The 17,392-nt window shown below is 34.2% G+C and overlaps 2 protein-coding genes across 3 annotated transcripts in view; both read right to left on the bottom strand.

The window, feature by feature from the left end:
* Window positions 1–4,633, bottom strand: part of Aplip1 (JNK-interacting protein Aplip1) — a 24,791-nt gene extending 20,158 nt beyond the window's left edge. For both annotated transcript variants that reach the window (XM_076415627.1, XM_076415628.1), the window contains exon 1: window positions 4,493–4,633. The gene's annotated coding sequence lies outside the window, so the exon portion shown is untranslated. The remainder of the gene's footprint in view (window positions 1–4,492) is intronic.
* On the bottom strand, window positions 4,374–17,392 carry Trhn (tryptophan hydroxylase). Its single transcript, XM_076415624.1, has 9 exons — window positions 17,029–17,392; window positions 15,500–15,730; window positions 15,349–15,439; window positions 8,909–9,074; window positions 8,795–8,845; window positions 6,536–6,817; window positions 6,356–6,482; window positions 4,849–5,081; window positions 4,374–4,794 (listed from the first exon to the last, which is right to left on the bottom strand). The coding sequence occupies exons 1-9, from the start codon at window positions 17,296–17,298 to the stop codon at window positions 4,506–4,508; spliced, it is 1,740 nt and encodes a 579-aa protein (XP_076271739.1). The 5' UTR covers window positions 17,299–17,392; the 3' UTR covers window positions 4,374–4,505.

The following is a 17,392-nucleotide window of genomic DNA, read 5'->3' as shown; positions in this document are numbered from 1 at the left end:
TCTTCGCAGTAAAATATTTCTTGTTAAAAAGTTAAAAAGTTACTTGAATGGTTCATTATGGCGCCCTCTAGATGTTGGGCAAAGCAAAACTTTGCGCCAGAGTCCCCTATTGAGTTGCATCTTTTTTATTCTATGGTTCGCGTGACGGTTGCCGGTAAATCGGGACGAACAAATTGTGCTTGGGGAAATCAGTTCAAAGTCGTCATTTTATGATTAAAAGATTGCGATATTTAACTATAAATATTCTTTCATCTATCCAATTGCCTATTGGATAATATTAAAGGATTTACAACATATGGTGTTGCTGTTTATTCGATCGCCCGTTACATTTGTAACGAGCTTCATGATGAGGCTTTACTTTTCAGTTTGTGTCGTTTCGTCGAATTGTGAACAAAACCTTTTTCCATTGAATTGAAAATGTCTGAATTTGTACCGAGCAAATCGCATTTGCGGGAAGTTTTACTTTTTTGCTCCAATTTGAAGGAGAAAGATGGCCGAAGGTCACCGAATGTTGTGGGAAGCTTATGACAGCTATGCTCTATCGATTTCAACATGCGTATACTGCTCTCGACGTTGTAAAACTGGTGATTTCGACACCGAAGCCAAGAGTGTTCTGGACAGCCAAAAAAAAAGGAGATAAGGATTTGAAGGGATTACTCTATGTAACACAACATGGAAATGGTCCAAAAGCTGGGATATATTGTGCCCTATGAATTAAAGCCAAAAGACACTGAAAGGAGTTTCGTCTTGTGTGAAATGCTGCGTCGACGACAAAATCGGAATAGTTTTTGGCATTGTATGGCAACAATACAGGATAACGATTAACTGAAAAAAGAGCCAAATCTTGTGTAGTTGTCTGTAGTAGTGTATTAAATGGTAAAAACACTGAAAAGTGTTACTAACCTTTATTTTATTAAAGACTAAGTAAGGACCAAAGGACCTACTTCCTAGAACAGTACCTAGTTTTAAGTCACTATAGAAATAAATGGTGAAGTATTCGGCGAAGATTACTAATAATATATCAATAAAAAAATGAAAACGTATATTTTTATAAGCCCTTTCAGAAAGAAAATATTCCCTATAAACTACGGTAATACAATACTTCTCAACATTAGTTTCTCCCGCAAAAATAACGGGAAAATTTTCTAGTTTATACACTTTTTCAAGGGCACAATTTGGAGTTCTAAAAACAGGAAAACACTGTTGTTTTCTATAGACTAGATTTTTCGAGATAGATGACATGATATCTCAAGTTCTACTGAACTGACTTCCGTGTGTATTCTTATATTGGATCAAAGTAACAGTACGACGAAATTTGCTTCTACTTTTACTGTTTTAAAATTATTCCGAAATGTTAAAAATGGTAAAAAAGTACTGTTTTCCCGAACAGCTGTAACTTGCCGCTTTAGCAAGTCATTCCTAGCTCTAACTCTATATTAAGAATATATTTTTGATTCAGGTCAATGGGCAATTGTATTGCCGAGGTCGTGTCTTTTTTTAAACAAAAGAAGCTAAAGCAGGTGTAATAGAGGGAACTGCATTGAGAGCAATTCTTTACCTATTCTATACTTGTGATATATCATAAATGGAAAATATCACGATGGCTACAGTTGCTGATGATACTCCTATTCTTGCTATCGGATACAATAGCGAAGAAGCCACACGAAAATTATAACAAGCAAGTGGCAATAAAAGTAATTGGACCCAAACTTGAAAAACGCAAATTAATGAATGTAAACCTGTGCATGTGCAGTTCACGTATAATCAGACTGCTCAAACACCAACAACAATAAGTAATACTGTGATTCCATATAGCAACAACGCTAAGTATCTCGGAATGAATCTTGTCGCAAAACCTTGCTGGAAGGAACATGTAAAGAAGAAAGGAAAGAACTGGATTTCAAATATAGCAAAACGTATTCGTTGACTGGAATAAAATTACAATTATCAGTCGATAATAAATTTTTATTATACAAGCAAATATTGAAACCTATATGGACATACGGAATAAAATTATGGCGATGATCCGCGGAAGCAACACAAATACAAGTTTTCTAGACCAACGTCCTGATAAATAATGTAGGTGCACCCAGATACTACAGGGCTGAATACTTAAACCGAGACCTTCAGATTCCAACTGTCACTCAGAAAATCAAGAGAATCGCAAAAAATGAGGAGAAACTAACCTCCTAACCCAACTGTAATCATAAATAATAAAAAAATGAGATACCACCTTTTAAATTTTTTTCATTTATTTTCTTTTGAGTAGTCTTTAAATTAGGAATGGCAAAAAATATCGATATTACAAATATATATCGATATTTTTGGCCGATATATCGATTTGTTTTTCAAACAAATAATTTTCAAGATAGTTTAAGGTATTTAAAAGATATTCCTTAAACATTATAGAAAATCTTTCAATTATTTTTAGTAAATCTACTAAATTTTAAAGGCTCAGAACATTTCAGGGCTTAATTTTAAAAGTTTATTAAAAATGTAGACACTTCTTAAAATATTTAGAGCATATCGATATGTTTTCGGGTCGATATATCAATATTTTTATTTTTTCATAAAAATATCGATATATTTCCTAGTTGTTGCAAAGAAATCGATTTTTTTTTCTCCCCGATATATCGATATTTTTCCTTAAATTGTTCAAAATATCGATATATTAAAATATATATATCGATATTTTTTTTAGACGATATTTTTCCAAAAAAAAAAAATTTAAACGTAGTTTAGAGCATTTAAAAGATTAAATTTATTGAAATTATTTTAAACATCATAGAAAACCTTTCAAAAAGTTTATTAAAAACGTAGCTACATCTTAAAATATTAAGAAAATATCGATATATTTCTGTGTCGATAGATCAATATTTTTATTTTTTCTTAAAAATAATATCGATATTTTTCGTTAAATTGTTCAAAATATCGATATATTAAAATATATATATCGATATTTTTTTAGACGATATTTTTCCAAAAAAAAATTATTTTAAACATAGTTTAGAGCATTTAAAGAGTTAAATTTATTAAAATTATTTTAAACATCATAGAAAACCTTTCGATTATTTTTAGTAAATCAATTTAATTTTAAAGGCTCAGTGAATTTCGGTACTCCAATTTTTAGAGGTTAATTAAAAACGTAGCTACTTCTTAAAATATTAAGAGAATATCGATATATTTCTGTGTCGATAGATCAATATTTTTATTTTTTCTTAAAAATATCGATATTTTTCCTTAAATTGTTCAAAATATCGATATATTAAAATATATATATCGATATTTTTTTTAGACGATATTTTTCCAAAAAAAAATTATTTTAAACATAGTTTAGAGCATTTAAAAGATTAAATTTATTAAAATTATTATAAACATCACAGAAAACCTTTCGATTATTTTTAGTAAATCTAAGTAAATTTTTAGTGAATTTCGGTACTCCAATTTTTAGAGGTTAATTAAAAACGTAGCTACTTCTTAAAATATTAAGAGAATATCGATATATTTCTGTGTCGATAGATCAATATTTTTATTTTTTCTTAAAAATATCGATATATTTCCTAGTTCCTAGTTGTTGCAAAGAAATCGATTTTTTTCTCGCCGATATATCGATATTTTTCCTTAAATTGTTCAAAATATCGATATATTAAAATATATATCGATATTTTTGTTAGACGATATTTTTCCAAAAAAAAATATTTTAAACGTAGTTTAGAGCATTTAAAAGATTAAATTTATTAAAATTATTTTAAACATCATAGAAAACCTTTCAAAAAGTTTATTAAAAACGTAGCTACTTCTTAAAATATTAAGAGAATATCGATATATTTCTGCGTCGATAGGTCAATATTTTTATTTTTTCTTAAAAATATCGATACATTTCCTAGTTGTTGCAAAGAAATCGATTTTTTTCTCGCCGATATATCGATATTTTTCCTTAAATTGTTCAAAATATCGATATATTAAAATATATATATCGATATTTTTTTTAGACGATATTTTTCCAAAAAAAAATTATTTTAAACATAGTTTAGAGCATTTAAAAGATTAAATTTATTAAAATTATTATAAACATCACAGAAAACCTTTCGATTATTTTTAGTAAATATATTTTTTCTTAAAAATATCGATATTTTTCCTTGAATTGTTCAAAATATCGATATGACAAAAAATTTTCTCGAGGCCCAACAAATGGGTAATAAAAATGTTTTTTTTTCAAATTTTAATTGAAAAAATACCTAAAATTCACGCCTCCAGGCTAGAATAAAGAAAAACTCTAAGGCACAATTCATACGCAACAAGATAAATGTATTTTATTGATATTTAGTTGTTCTTATTCGACTGGTCATTGCGAGAGGGTAGATACCAACACGTTAGTTTCATATGCCTTTATTTTATAAGTCGTTGCGTTATCTTATATATCTCATTTTTACATTATTATCTGTCTTAACACTATATCATGTTATATATAGTAAATATAAATATATTTTACCATCCAATACATTTCACTGCTTGGCATCATCCTTCTTGGGACTTTCGGTGTCTCCATTCTCTTCGATCGGCTGCTGATTTTCGGTAATCAATCCGTTCTGCAGCAAGTTCGCTATCCTGTTGATGTCCAGGGTGGAATCCCTGGCGCTGATCTTCTTCAGGGCGCTGTTGACGATGCACAAATCACCCCTGAGCTCCGAGACAACCGCGGTGATCTTCTGAGCGTTGCTCAACACTTCCACGCTTTGAGTGTACGGGTTGTACCGCAATCCGAAGGGTTTCTGGATGGTTTCCGCGAATGTCCTGCAATAACTCGATCGGTATCTTGTTTTAATTGTGTCGGTCGGTGGTACGTACCTCATTTTCTCTTTGGCCTCTTCGAACGAGTCGGTGTACCAATAACCCAACTGGTAATCGGTGATGATGCATTCCTGCTGACAGGTCAGGTCGGGATCGAACCTCTTTATCTTGGTGTCGGTGTTTTCGATGGCGTGCTTCAGTTCCGCGACGCTGCTCAACAGTCCTGCGCCGTATACCTTCAGTTCGCCTTCCTGCTTGCACAATCCGAATTCGACAGTAAAGAAGTATAACTACAAAAAAGCGTAGTTAATAATGTTGTCGTTCCCTAAGAGTGTGAATTATTTTTGAGGAAAATGCATGTCGTAAATCATAGTGATAGCATTTTGTTCTTACCAAATGACAGAGGAGTTGAAATACTTTAAAAAACAAACAAATACTCAGCACACCTCAAAAGAAACCTAATCATAACTGTTAAATTCGATGGTTCTATGATTCTTCTACATAATAGGGCAATTGAAAAGTCCCCGGCCTGATACATAGATGGCGCTACTAGAATTAAATCCATATGTTTTTTAGTTAGTCCAAACCCTCAAAACATGCGTAAGATGACTTGACAGCTGTCGGATTATTAGTTTCTGAATTATAGCATTTTAAGTGAAGCAACTTTTGTTATTATGAAAAAAATGGATAAAAAGGAATTTCGCGTCTTGATAAAATATTACTTTTTGAAGGAAAAAAACAATTCAAGCAAAAACTTGGCTTGATGCCGAGTTTCCGGACACTGCCTCAGGAAAATAAACTTTTTTGCAATCACAATTCATTGAATTTGTTCAAATGGAGTCGGTAGACATCTGGAGTAGCAGTTTCATTCGGTTCTAGTAACTACACGTACAGCAAGTCTTTATGACCATGAATATTCCGTTTCAGTGTCGATGTCGAAGCCTCTCCGGGGGTAATAACATACATGACTTCTTGTACTTGGGATTGTCATTTTCCCTCCGTTTGGGTATTTCCCATCGTATGTAAAAGTCTGGAGCCAGTTGCTTCATCATCTGCTAATCTTTATGAAGGTAATTTGGGAGTTTGAGCTGGATTTTCATCAAGTAAGTCTCGCAATTCATTATCTTCGAACTTATTTGGTCCATCAATATAATCACTTTAAATCGTCGAAAATAAAACAAAAAATTCGGATCTGACAGAGTAGCATCACCATTTACCAGTTTCCAGAAAGCGTTTGATGAACTTCGGCAGCAAATTTATTCAAATCGAAGACAAAAGTAAGAATACCGAAAGTGCAATTTTGAGAACTGTGGTCCTATATAGAGAAATGTTAAACAGATAGTGTTGATACTTTACATTTTCATCAGTAGATATCGTTGCAAACACTTAATACTTGTTCTAGACACAGGTTTCGATGGTTTTCAAGCACGCGTTATTTTTAGTACTTAGAATTAGAGTACTGATAGAAAAAGATTTAAAAAATACGATTATACGATATGTCGCAGAAATAATCTCTCAAAATGAATTCACAATACTAATGATACTATTGTTCAAGAACTATTACTGTTGCCAACTTGTTGACGTCTTCGTCGCTGGCGCCTAGACTGGCTAGACCGATCTCCTGCGAGAACTGGGCGAAACTCGTGTTGGCTAGAAGGGGCATGTGACCCAGCAGCTCGTGACAGCAGTCGCTGAAACGTAAACATCGTCGCCTGGTCGCGTTTACATCTACTTTCGTACTTACGGTTCCGGAGTGTAGAAGGGATCGCTGGAATGTCGGATGTACTGGGTGCAGTGGAACACCCTGAAGGCCAGACCGCTGAGGAAGTCCCTAGGACTCAAGTACCCGGCGACCGGGCGTAGTTGAAAGCCGGTTTTACGTTTCAGGAACTGGCTGACGTCCTGGAGTTGGGGAAGGTTGTCCTCGCGATAACCGCAATACTTGACCAGTTGGGGCCAGTTCTCTAGGTACTCTTTGCAGGCGTGTTGTTGATAGAGCTTCTGTAGTTCACGGAAGACTACGCCCCTATTGATGAGAGATATCAAAGCGTTTTCGAAAATATCGTATTTCATATTCACGGTTTCTTATATAAGGCGAGGCAAAAGTACCGCTGCCATTTTGATTTGACACTTAGGTGGAGCAAAAGTCTCGATTGGGATCTTGGTTGTGCTCACTTAGCAACGTTTAGCTCAGTTTCGCTTTAACCATTGTGAGACACCAACAAGAACGAGCAGAAATAGTGACAATGTTTATGGAGAATAATCGTTCCATTATTGCCATTCAGCGGCAATTGCGTCAATGAGAATATTTTTGTCAATGGTAAAAAAAAGTAATTCCGCTTATATCCCCATCAATGGCTGCTACATCAGATATAACAGGTCAATTGAAAAGTCTCCGCCCTGACAAAAAGATGGCGCTACTACAATGTAATCCATATGTTTTTTACTTAGCCCTAACCCTCAAAAGATACGTGCGTAAATTTGACAGTTGTCGGATCATTAGTTTGTGAATTATAGCATTTTGAGTGAAGCAACTTTTGTTATTGTGAAAATAATGGATAAAAAGGAAATTCGCGTGTTGATAAAATATTGCTTTTTGAAGGGAAAAAATACAGTTGAAACAAAAACCTGGCTTGATGTCGAGTTTCCGGACACCGCTCCAGGAAAATCAACCATCAAGGATTGGTATGCTAACTTTAGACGTGGTGAAATGAGTACCGAAGACGGTGAAAGCAGTAGATGCCCAAAAGAGGTTGTTACCGACGAAAATATTAAAGAAATCCACAAAATGATTTGGAATGACCGTAAATTGAAACTGACATCATATTATTCACGAATATTTGGGTATGAGAAAGCTCTGTACAAACTGTGTGCCGCGTGAGCTCAATTTTGACCAAAAACAACGATGAGTTGATGATTCGGAGCAGTGTCTGAAGATAATCAACCATAATAAACCCGAGTTTTTCCGTCGATATGTGACAATAGATGAAACATGGCTCCATCAATTACTCCGAAGTCCAATCGACAGTCAACAGTCAGTTGGCAAGGTTATGGCGTCTGTATTTTGGGATGCGCGTGGAATAATTTTCATTGACTACCTTGAAAAAGGAAGAACCATCAACAGCGACTATTACATAGCGTTATTGGACCGATGCTGCTTCACCAAGACAATGCACCGTGTCAAAAATCCATGAATTGGGCTTCGAACTGCTTCACCATCCACCGTATTCCCCAGATCTACAACTACTACTAACATTTTTGTTCAATTATTTTATTTAGATTAGAATTTTCTTGTATGTCAAAGCCAAACTGAACAAAAAATCGGAGTTGATGCGACAACATTGCGACGTTTTGATGTCACAAATTTCGATGACGCATATACAAATAAACTTTAAATAGACTATAAGTAATATAAGCGATTAAGAAACAGTTTACTTTTATTTAAAGAAAGATACACAGGAACTAATTGATGTCAGTTTCGTGAATCACTGACATCTCTGAGAACAACCTATTTTTGACCCTATTGAATCAGCGTTCCGGTACTAACGGATGTAATTCAACATGGTACTTCGAGAAGTAACAGATATAGATTCAACAAAAAAGTTCAGACTCTGAAGTGCGGAAGTGACTTAGTAATCACACTTGTAATATAGCTGTAAAGATTGTAAAAATAATTTGTAATAAATGGCTTTTAAAATTAAAAAAATGATTAGAATACATGCAAGTACTTAATATGTCCACTAAAATTTCTATGATACGATGAAAGAAAAATTGATTCAGCACTATCCATTGAGTATCAAAACAGAAGTGAGAATATTCACAGGAAAATATGAAGTCGGAAATGTCCATATTTTTTCTGTAAGAAACACCAACAAAGATGGGAAATAAGTTGTATTAAAAGGTGGTAAATATTTCTGTTGTTGAACCATAAGTTATTAACAAATGCCTTTTTTTAAGCAACGATCACAATAGATGATATGAACATGAAAACTAAGATGCTTACCAGGTCTTTACTTCCTCTTCTGTGTACTTTACTTTTGGTATGGTTTGACCGCTAATACGAACAAAATCAATTCAATTAGACATAGTAAATAACAAACTTAACGCTGTATCTCACTGTTTGTAATTCATAGCGATTCTGAAGAACTGTTCCCGTCTCTTCCTGTATACCGGGTCCTTGAATCCGGGATGGTCGGCGTCCAACTCGCTGCCGTACATCAGAACGTTCTGGGCGTTGTCCAGTTCGGAGATCTTCTTCGGAAACCAAGGCATGTCGTCGAAATCTGCAACAGCGGGACGATTGTGAAGCGATCTATGCATTGTAGTAAACTAAAAATCGAGTATGTCATTACAGAGCTACTAATAGTCGGATAAATATAGACGTCGATGATGAAAGCTTGTTTTGAGATTGCAGAAAGTCTATTTGTCATCAATTCTTGACTATCAGACGGTCAATATTGTACGTTGCTGTTTAACCGAAAGAAAAAAAAACTACGTACCATGCAAGTGGCACATTTATGTTACACTTTGTGTTACTATTACTAAAACATATCCCTGACTGTTCCCAAGGTAACATAAATAAATACAATAAATCATAGGAATTTCGGTTTTGTTGATAGTGATACGAAACTATTTTTATGTTGTTAGTATGGTGCAAGAACTGGTAATGATAAGGTAAAGTGGGCACGAGCAATAACAATGAAATTGCAAACAAAAAAATACTGAATGAGACTAAATCTGTCTTTTTCAATCAATCTTGCAAATAAGAGATATCAGTAACGGGTCAATTGAAAAGTCCCCGGCTTATCATAGTAAAACAAATTTTTTTGGCAAAATTAGTTTTTTCATTCAACATGGTGAATCTTCAAGGGTGAAAAACTGATTATAGCGACCCTTCAACTTTTCGATACATTTTTTTGTAGTACGAATTGTCCTTTGGTGCATAATAGGCCTCAGTTTCGTCGATCACCTCTTCATTCGACGAAAATTTCTTCTCAGCGAGCATTCTTTATATATATATCTTATGTTTATATATCTTTATATATATATATATATATATATATATATATATATATATATATATATATATATATTATATATCCGAATAAGGATAGAACTATCGACATATAATAAATTACTGTTCTGTCGACAAATTCTCTAGCCCATATGGATATCAGTTATGAAATGTGAAGGGACATTCATTTACTTTAAAATAAATTTGTTTTGAGAGAAGAAGAGACGACTATTTCTGTTGTTGCTACTTTGAGGCATCTCGAATTTATATCGAGGAATAACAGTCTACAAAGTACCCAGAAATATAATCCCATATATTCCAACTAGTACACTTTTTTTATTATTTAGTTAATATATTGTTACTAGTTGTTCCCGTCTAACCTACAATTTGTCTTTATAATAACTTAAATCTAGGTATATAACTAAGAGGACCTATCGGCTCTATCTCAGTCTCTGGTGAAATAATGTTTATACATGTCACTGCTGATTTTTTTAATATATGCACCTCACTACACAAACTACACAAGATCAGATGGTTTGATTCTTTTGAGTCTGTGTACTGTTCTGGTGGTATCCAAAAGTTGCAATATTTCAATATTCGTATGAGAATGGAGTCTTTCCTCATGCCCCCTTGCAATTCTCTTGATTTCTTGACTGACTGTGGGTATCTGAAGGTCTCGATGTAGGTAATTAGTCCTATAGTATTTGGGTGCACCCACAATAACTCTCAGGACTTTGTTCTGAAAAATTTGTATTTTATTTATGTTACTCTTTGCAGAACATCCCCATAATTGAACTCCGGATGTCCATATAGGTTTCAGTATTTGCTTATATAATAGCAATTTATTATGTAATGATAATTGTGATTTTCTTCCAATTAGCCAGTACATTTTCCTATATTTCAAATCCAGTTCTTTTCTTTTCTTCTTTATATGTTCCTTCCAGCAAAGTTTTGCATCAAGATTCATTCCGAGATATTTAACGTTGTTGTTATATGGAATGATAGTATTATTTAATGTTATTGGTACTTGTAGGGTCTGTTTATAGGTGAACTGCACATGTACAGACTTACTTTCATTAATTCTTATTTTCCAAGCTTGTGTCCAATTACTTATATTGTCACTTGCCTGTTGTAATTTCTGTGAGGCTTCTTCACTATTGTCTATGACAGCTATAATCGCAGTATCATCAGCAAATGTAACCATCGTAATATTTTCCATTTGTGGTATATCACAAGTGTAGAGTAGATAATGGATATATAGTACAGTATATGGATCTATGCGGGACGAGCTTCGAGTAGCAATATCAATATAATACGTATTTCATAATAAAAAAGTATTTCAGGATAAAGCCCTGAGAAGTATTTTGGATTACGAGCAACAAATTAGATTTGATTTGTTCGAAATTTAATTTTTTGAATGTCACAAAATTACATTATTATTTTTGTATTTTCTGGGCTCGGAACCGACTTCAAACTGCTCAATTGGTAGTAGTTAAGATAATATTGTAAATTGATAAATTGGTTTAGATAGGTATTAAGCTAAATTGTGTGTGTATGTAGTAGAATATAAAATACGTGTAGTAGATAGCTTAAATCAGGTTTTTGTTTATTTTGTTAGTTGTTACAACGATTATTACGTACATATATCATTTTTAAACGTTTTTTTTTGTTAAAAATCTAAGTTTGTTTATCTTTTACTTTTTGGTGAGTTCCTTATTTATTTTTTGAAGTCGGTTCAATTTTTTTGTTAAAAATATTTTATTTTTCTCTTCTTAGTGTTAGATATTTACTCAATAAATTACACAGTTATTTTATTAAGTACTACAATGGGTAGGCCAACTAAAAGTGCAGCTCATATGAGGAAAAATAGAAATAAAGAAACAATGATACATCTACCAAACTAGAATAACAACAAAAACTCGTTGACCCTCTCTGGGAATCGAACGCTTGACCTCCGCATGTGAGCTGAACGCTTCAACCACTACATCATGTGCCTACAATATTTCTACGGCTTCCCATATGATATGGTTAGTGCTTAAAAAGCAAACTGACCCGCTTTTGCACTGAATGACTTTGGTAAGCAAACCCCTATTAAAAACTCCTTAAAAACACCTGAAAGATATAACGGTCCGGTCCATGCTTTCATTATCAGCTTACCTAAATAACTTCAAAGTATACAATTAGTTGTCTGTACATCCCCATAATATTTAAAGAAATATCCTCTAACCCCTAACCGTCGAGGGGCTGTATCTTGTTATCACTATGTGTATTCAGCAATAACATTATACATAATTATTTGATTATTTTAGCTAAATAATATGTGAAAACATTGTACGTGCGTCTCAGATACTGATTTGGTTCAAATGGGACCACATAGGAAGTGCACTTTTTCGAATCAAAAACTATTTTGAAAATCGCTCCATAAATGACGCAGAAATCGGCGAACATACATACAAAATATACTCGTCTTTTTTTGAAGTCGGTTAAAAAGTAATAAACATCGAAAATGCAGTATAGAGCATTTCATGGTTAGCGCCAGTACACTTTGAAGGACTCACTAATACCAACTGAAACGGTTATTTTATTTAGAACAGTGTCAAAACCATCCAATTTAACAGTTGATATATTGATACTTGATACGCATTTGCATCAATAGAAATCGCTGATCAACCAAAATACCCGCCAATCAACCAATCACCCATTATATTCTCCAACATTTTCAGCAACTACTAAACACCCGGTATAACAACCTCCTCGAACAAGCTCCACTCTAGATAAATAGAAATTCTATTCCGACTCTAAAATGTTTGCTTGGTATTCATTAAATCGCCACCACTTCTTCGAGGGAGTAGCTGAAATGCGATTATCTATTAGCCGGAGAGCATTTCCCAGAGATTCTTCCAAATTTACACTGTTTCCGCCGGTTTATTTACGGAGATGGAAAATCGATTTATTTCCCGGCCTTACGGGAGATAAAAAATGTCCGTTACAATCGGGCGATTTTGATTTAATGATTGGACGGTGTGGCAAGAGTGATTCCAAGTTAGATGGAATTAAATGTTTATGCGAGCGTTAGGATTGTGTGTTGGTGTAATGGTTTTTGATTTTATGGAAGTCTATATAAACGGAGAATGAATATAGTATTTATGTTGGAACGTTATTATTAACAAAAGGTTTCGTACTAATTTCTGAAGTTATTAGATTGGCAATAAAGTAATTTTGATTTATATTATAATATAATGTAATCACTACATAGTATAAAACAAAGTCGCCTTTTCTGTCCCTATATCCCTATGTGCGCTTAAATCTTTAAAACTACGCAACGGATTTTGATGCGGTTTTTTTCAATAGATAGAGTGATTCAAGAGGAAGGTTTATATGTATAATACATGCATAATATACTAAGGCAACATTGCTAATTTTAGAGGTTTCTAACGTGATGTCGTAAATTAACCTATTTTTTTAGGCTTATTTAGCAATTAGCAAAAACGCTGCCTAACCCTACGAGTTAGATCAAATTAATGTACTACAGTATTGTACACCATAAAAAGGTCTACAAAAAAGTCCGCGATGGTATATGTTTATCTTTTAGGGATAACCCACATTAACCATTTTTATTGTTTACTTTTTACGTGAGAAAATGGCTTATTTACGAAGCTATTTTAAGCAATACGGCATTAATCCTTATCGAATTAAGTACCTTAAATACAGTGTGCAATTAATATAGATCAATATGGTTCCTTACAGCATGTAAATTAAACAAATATTTTCGGAGATATTACAAATTTAAAATTTGCGTTTAAAAATGTGTAATGTAAAAAAAATTGTATGAATTTAGATATTCCAAAGATAGCAGGAAATCTTCATAGTAAGTATAGGGGAAGAGGAATTGTTTTACTCCAAATTTAATGCGTGCAGGCCAAGGGCAGTAATGAATGAACCAAAAATACTGGATCGATTTTAATCATGTTTTCATTGAGTGACATAGGCATATATATTTTATGCCCGTGCAAAGTCGGAGCGGGCCGCTATGTTTTTATATACAACGTTCATATTTTTTCTGTAGTGTATTTAATTTAGTATCAGCATCAACAAAAGGAATTTCGCATGTTGATAAAATATTGCTTTTTAAAGGGAAAAAAATACAGTTGAAGCAAAAACTTGGCTTGATGTCGAGTTTCCGGATACTGCCCGAGGAAAATCAACCATCAAAGATTGGTATGCTAAGTTTAGGCGTGGTGAAATGAGTACCGAAGACGGTGAACGCAGTGGACGCTCAAAAGAGGTTTCTACGGACGAAAACATTAAAAAAATCCACAAAATGGTTTTGAATGAACGTAAAATTAAATTGAATGAAATAGCAGACACTCTAAAGATATCAACTGAACGTGTACATCATATCATTCACGAATATTTAGGTATGAGAAAGTTCTGTGCAAATTGGGTGAGCTCACTTTTGACCAAAAACAATGAGTTGATGATTTGGAGCAGTGTTTAAAGATGATCAACCGTAATAAACCCGAGGTTTTGCGATATTTGACAATGGATGAAACATGACTCCATCATTTTATTCCGAAGTCCAATCGACAGTCATCCGAGTGGACACTATGAGCTCGCTCCAAAGCGTGGTAAAATGCAATAGTCGGCTTGGAATAATTTTCATTGACTACATTGAAAAAGGAAGGACCATCAACAGCGACTATTATATAACGTTATTGGACCGTTTGAAGAACGAAATCGCCGGAAAACAGCCGCATTTGAAGAAACAGAAAGTGCTGCTTCACCAGGACAATGATGTGTGGCCTGCCTTGATTCTCTTAAGAACTAGATTAGATAGGCTGTGGGATACCAATTTGAAGTATTCGAGGCATATTACGTTGCTTGCCAGAAGGCATTACCACAGACTCAAAATGAAACAGACTTGAAATTCATACCTTAGGGGCTTTAAATTACAAAAAAAGACATGAGATGATGCCTGGGAGTAACAGCAGTAGCAGTACTAGTAAAGATGATCATTTTTATTGTTTTTGTAAACAGGTACAGTAATCGATCATAAATATAAAGAATGGAGTTAAGGTTAGTCAGCTTCCTAAACGATTAAAGCAAAAATCCTTGAACTCTATCCCAACATAAAAAATTTGTTCATACAATATAACAAACACTTCCAAAATGTATACTTAAAAATTATTACTTGTTAAAAGAAGTGTTAAAAAACTCAAGAAATATAGTAGCATCATTACAGTGTTATTACGTATTAGAACAGCAACATATTTGTATCATTCTCTAGGTTCTTCACTGCGACTTTGATAAAATTTTGAACTAGTTTCTTCTTTATTGCTTTTGATTGAATATATTAATTTAGTTGCACATGTTCTACACTGTTTTGATTTAAACCAATTAAGAAAGAATAACAATCGGTCAATGTTTATGAGATTTAAATGTTTCTGAACTTTTCAATTAGCTTTTTCTTGTACAAATCTTGTACAAATTTGGTGCAGTGGCGCGCTTATATCGATTAATATAAGTTAAACAAAAAAACTCACCAAAACTAGCTGTTGCACTAAGAGGCGTTGGTGGCGGAAATTCCTCCACCCCACTACCATAGGAACCAATCACCATTGTAAGTACCTCCCTCTGAAACAACATAAGAAGCAACATGCGCGCCATCGCCACGAAGATCAATGAAATCAATACCTTAAGCATTCGTCCGAGTTGTTCGATTTTCTTACTATCAGTCTCGATATCCACCAGAAAGTCCACCTGATTATCACCGGTTTGACTTGGTCTGGATTCAATATGTTGCACGCTGATGCCCAGATCTTGGAAGGCTTGTAGAGCGCGTACCAAACCACCGACCTGATTCTTCAGGGTGAATATGATGGAGATCTTTTCAAGGTCTAATGTAGAGTCCTTGGAATCCGAATGCTAGCAAACAATTGTCGATGATATTAGATTTTTACTAGTAGTTACTGACTAACTTACAGTTGGTCGTTATAGTAATTTAAATCAATATATATATATATATATATATATATATATATATATATATATATATATATATATATATATATATATATATATATATATATATATATATATATATATATACTTTGACCGTCCCCGGCCTGACACATAGATGGCGCTACTAGAATTAAATCCATATGTTTTTAGCAAACCCTAATACCCAAAAGATGCACACGATGTCGACAGTTGTCGAATCATTAGTTTGTGAATTATGGCATTTTGAGGAAAGAAAGTTTTGTTATTGTGAAAAAAAAAAGGATAAAAAGGAATTTCACGTGTTGATGAAACATTCTTTTTTGAAGGGAAAAAATAAAATTGAACCAAAAACTTGGCTTGATACCAAGTTTCCGGACACTGCCCCAGGAAATCAACTATCAAGAATTGGTATGCTAAGTTTAGCCGTGGTGAAATGAGCACCGAAGACGGTGAATGAAGTGGACGCCCTAAAGAGGTTGTTACCGACGAAAACATTTAAGGAATCGTCAAAATGATTTTGAATGACCGTAAATGAGCTATTTTGAAGCAAAGGACAAATCGTACTACAAAAATGGTATCAAAAAGTTGGAAGGTTGCTATAATCAGTGTATGGTGTAAATGTGTTTTACTATGGTAGACCGGGGACTTTTCAATTGACCTGTTAAATATAGAGTATAAGTCAAGTGTTATTTTGTCCTTTCGCTGTATTTCCCATACGTCTTTTAACTAATGCCATGCCAAGATATAAAAGAACAGATTAAAAAAAAATATGAAAAATAATAGTTCCACAGGTCTTAACACGAAGTTTCTTGATGCCAAATTGGTGGGTGCCAGGAAGTGTCGGAAAGTTGTGTCAACTATTCTAGAATACTGAATCTCTGGAGTACAACCAGGACGCCCATCTTCATCCATATGTTCTACGTCTTCTTTAAATAATGTATAGCAACCAAAAACACTTTTCTGGATAGAGCACTATCACCAGATAACGTTTTATCATTTCAATGTTTACGGAAACCGAAAAACTATTTTTAAAACAAATTATCATGAAACTTCTTTCGAAAATTGTCACTAACGCAAGATCATTTTATTAACTGTTGACACTGTAGATTTAAAATTTGACGTAGATGGTAGTTACGGTACTACCTAAAAGAAACATGGATGGTTCATTGCATTTAAAAGTTTGAATTTGTTTATCCACATCACTAAGTAATATCGAACGGTACCTGATTCTTTAAAGCTATCGGGCTCTCCTCCTTGTAGTTCCATTCCTCACCGCTACGATACAACCACAGTCCCAGCAGGGGTTTCCCGGAACCGCTCATCCTGTCCCGTTCAGTTCGAGGCACCACCGATGACCGTAGACGTTGCTGGATCAAAGCGGTCTCGTGGGGACTAGGACGATTGCATCCATCACTTGCCTTATATAAGTTCGATGGCGGGCAGCTCACGCCTCCGTCCCCGTCTCCCGATCCCTCCGCCCTCCTCGGATTCATCCCCTCCGCGTCGCGTCTGATAGACGGGCGAAGGTAGCAGTTTCCCTTTGATTGGTCAAATTAGAGAAATGCAACGTAACGGCCGAGACGGTAG

This window comes from Rhynchophorus ferrugineus, unplaced genomic scaffold (genome assembly GCF_030347505.1).
Source record: "Rhynchophorus ferrugineus isolate W39M unplaced genomic scaffold, kcgeb_rfMv2 rfM10, whole genome shotgun sequence".
NCBI classification, from domain to species: Eukaryota; Metazoa; Arthropoda; class Insecta; order Coleoptera; family Curculionidae; genus Rhynchophorus; species Rhynchophorus ferrugineus.
This window is presented reverse-complemented; position numbering and strand designations above follow the sequence as displayed.

Bases quoted from the DNA above. Each gene is read 5' to 3' on its own strand.
- Trhn (XM_076415624.1), bottom strand. From the start codon at position 17,298: ATGAATCCGAGGAGGGCGGAGGGATCGGGAGACGGGGACGGAGGCGTG. The intron at 9,075-15,348 runs GTGAGTTTTTTT...CCGCTGTTGCAG, and splicing joins TAGTGCAACAGCTAGTTTTG to ATTTCGACGACATGCCTTGG. The intron at 4,795-4,848 runs GTACGTACCACC...GAGTTATTGCAG, and splicing joins GAGGCCAAAGAGAAAATGAG to GACATTCGCGGAAACCATCC.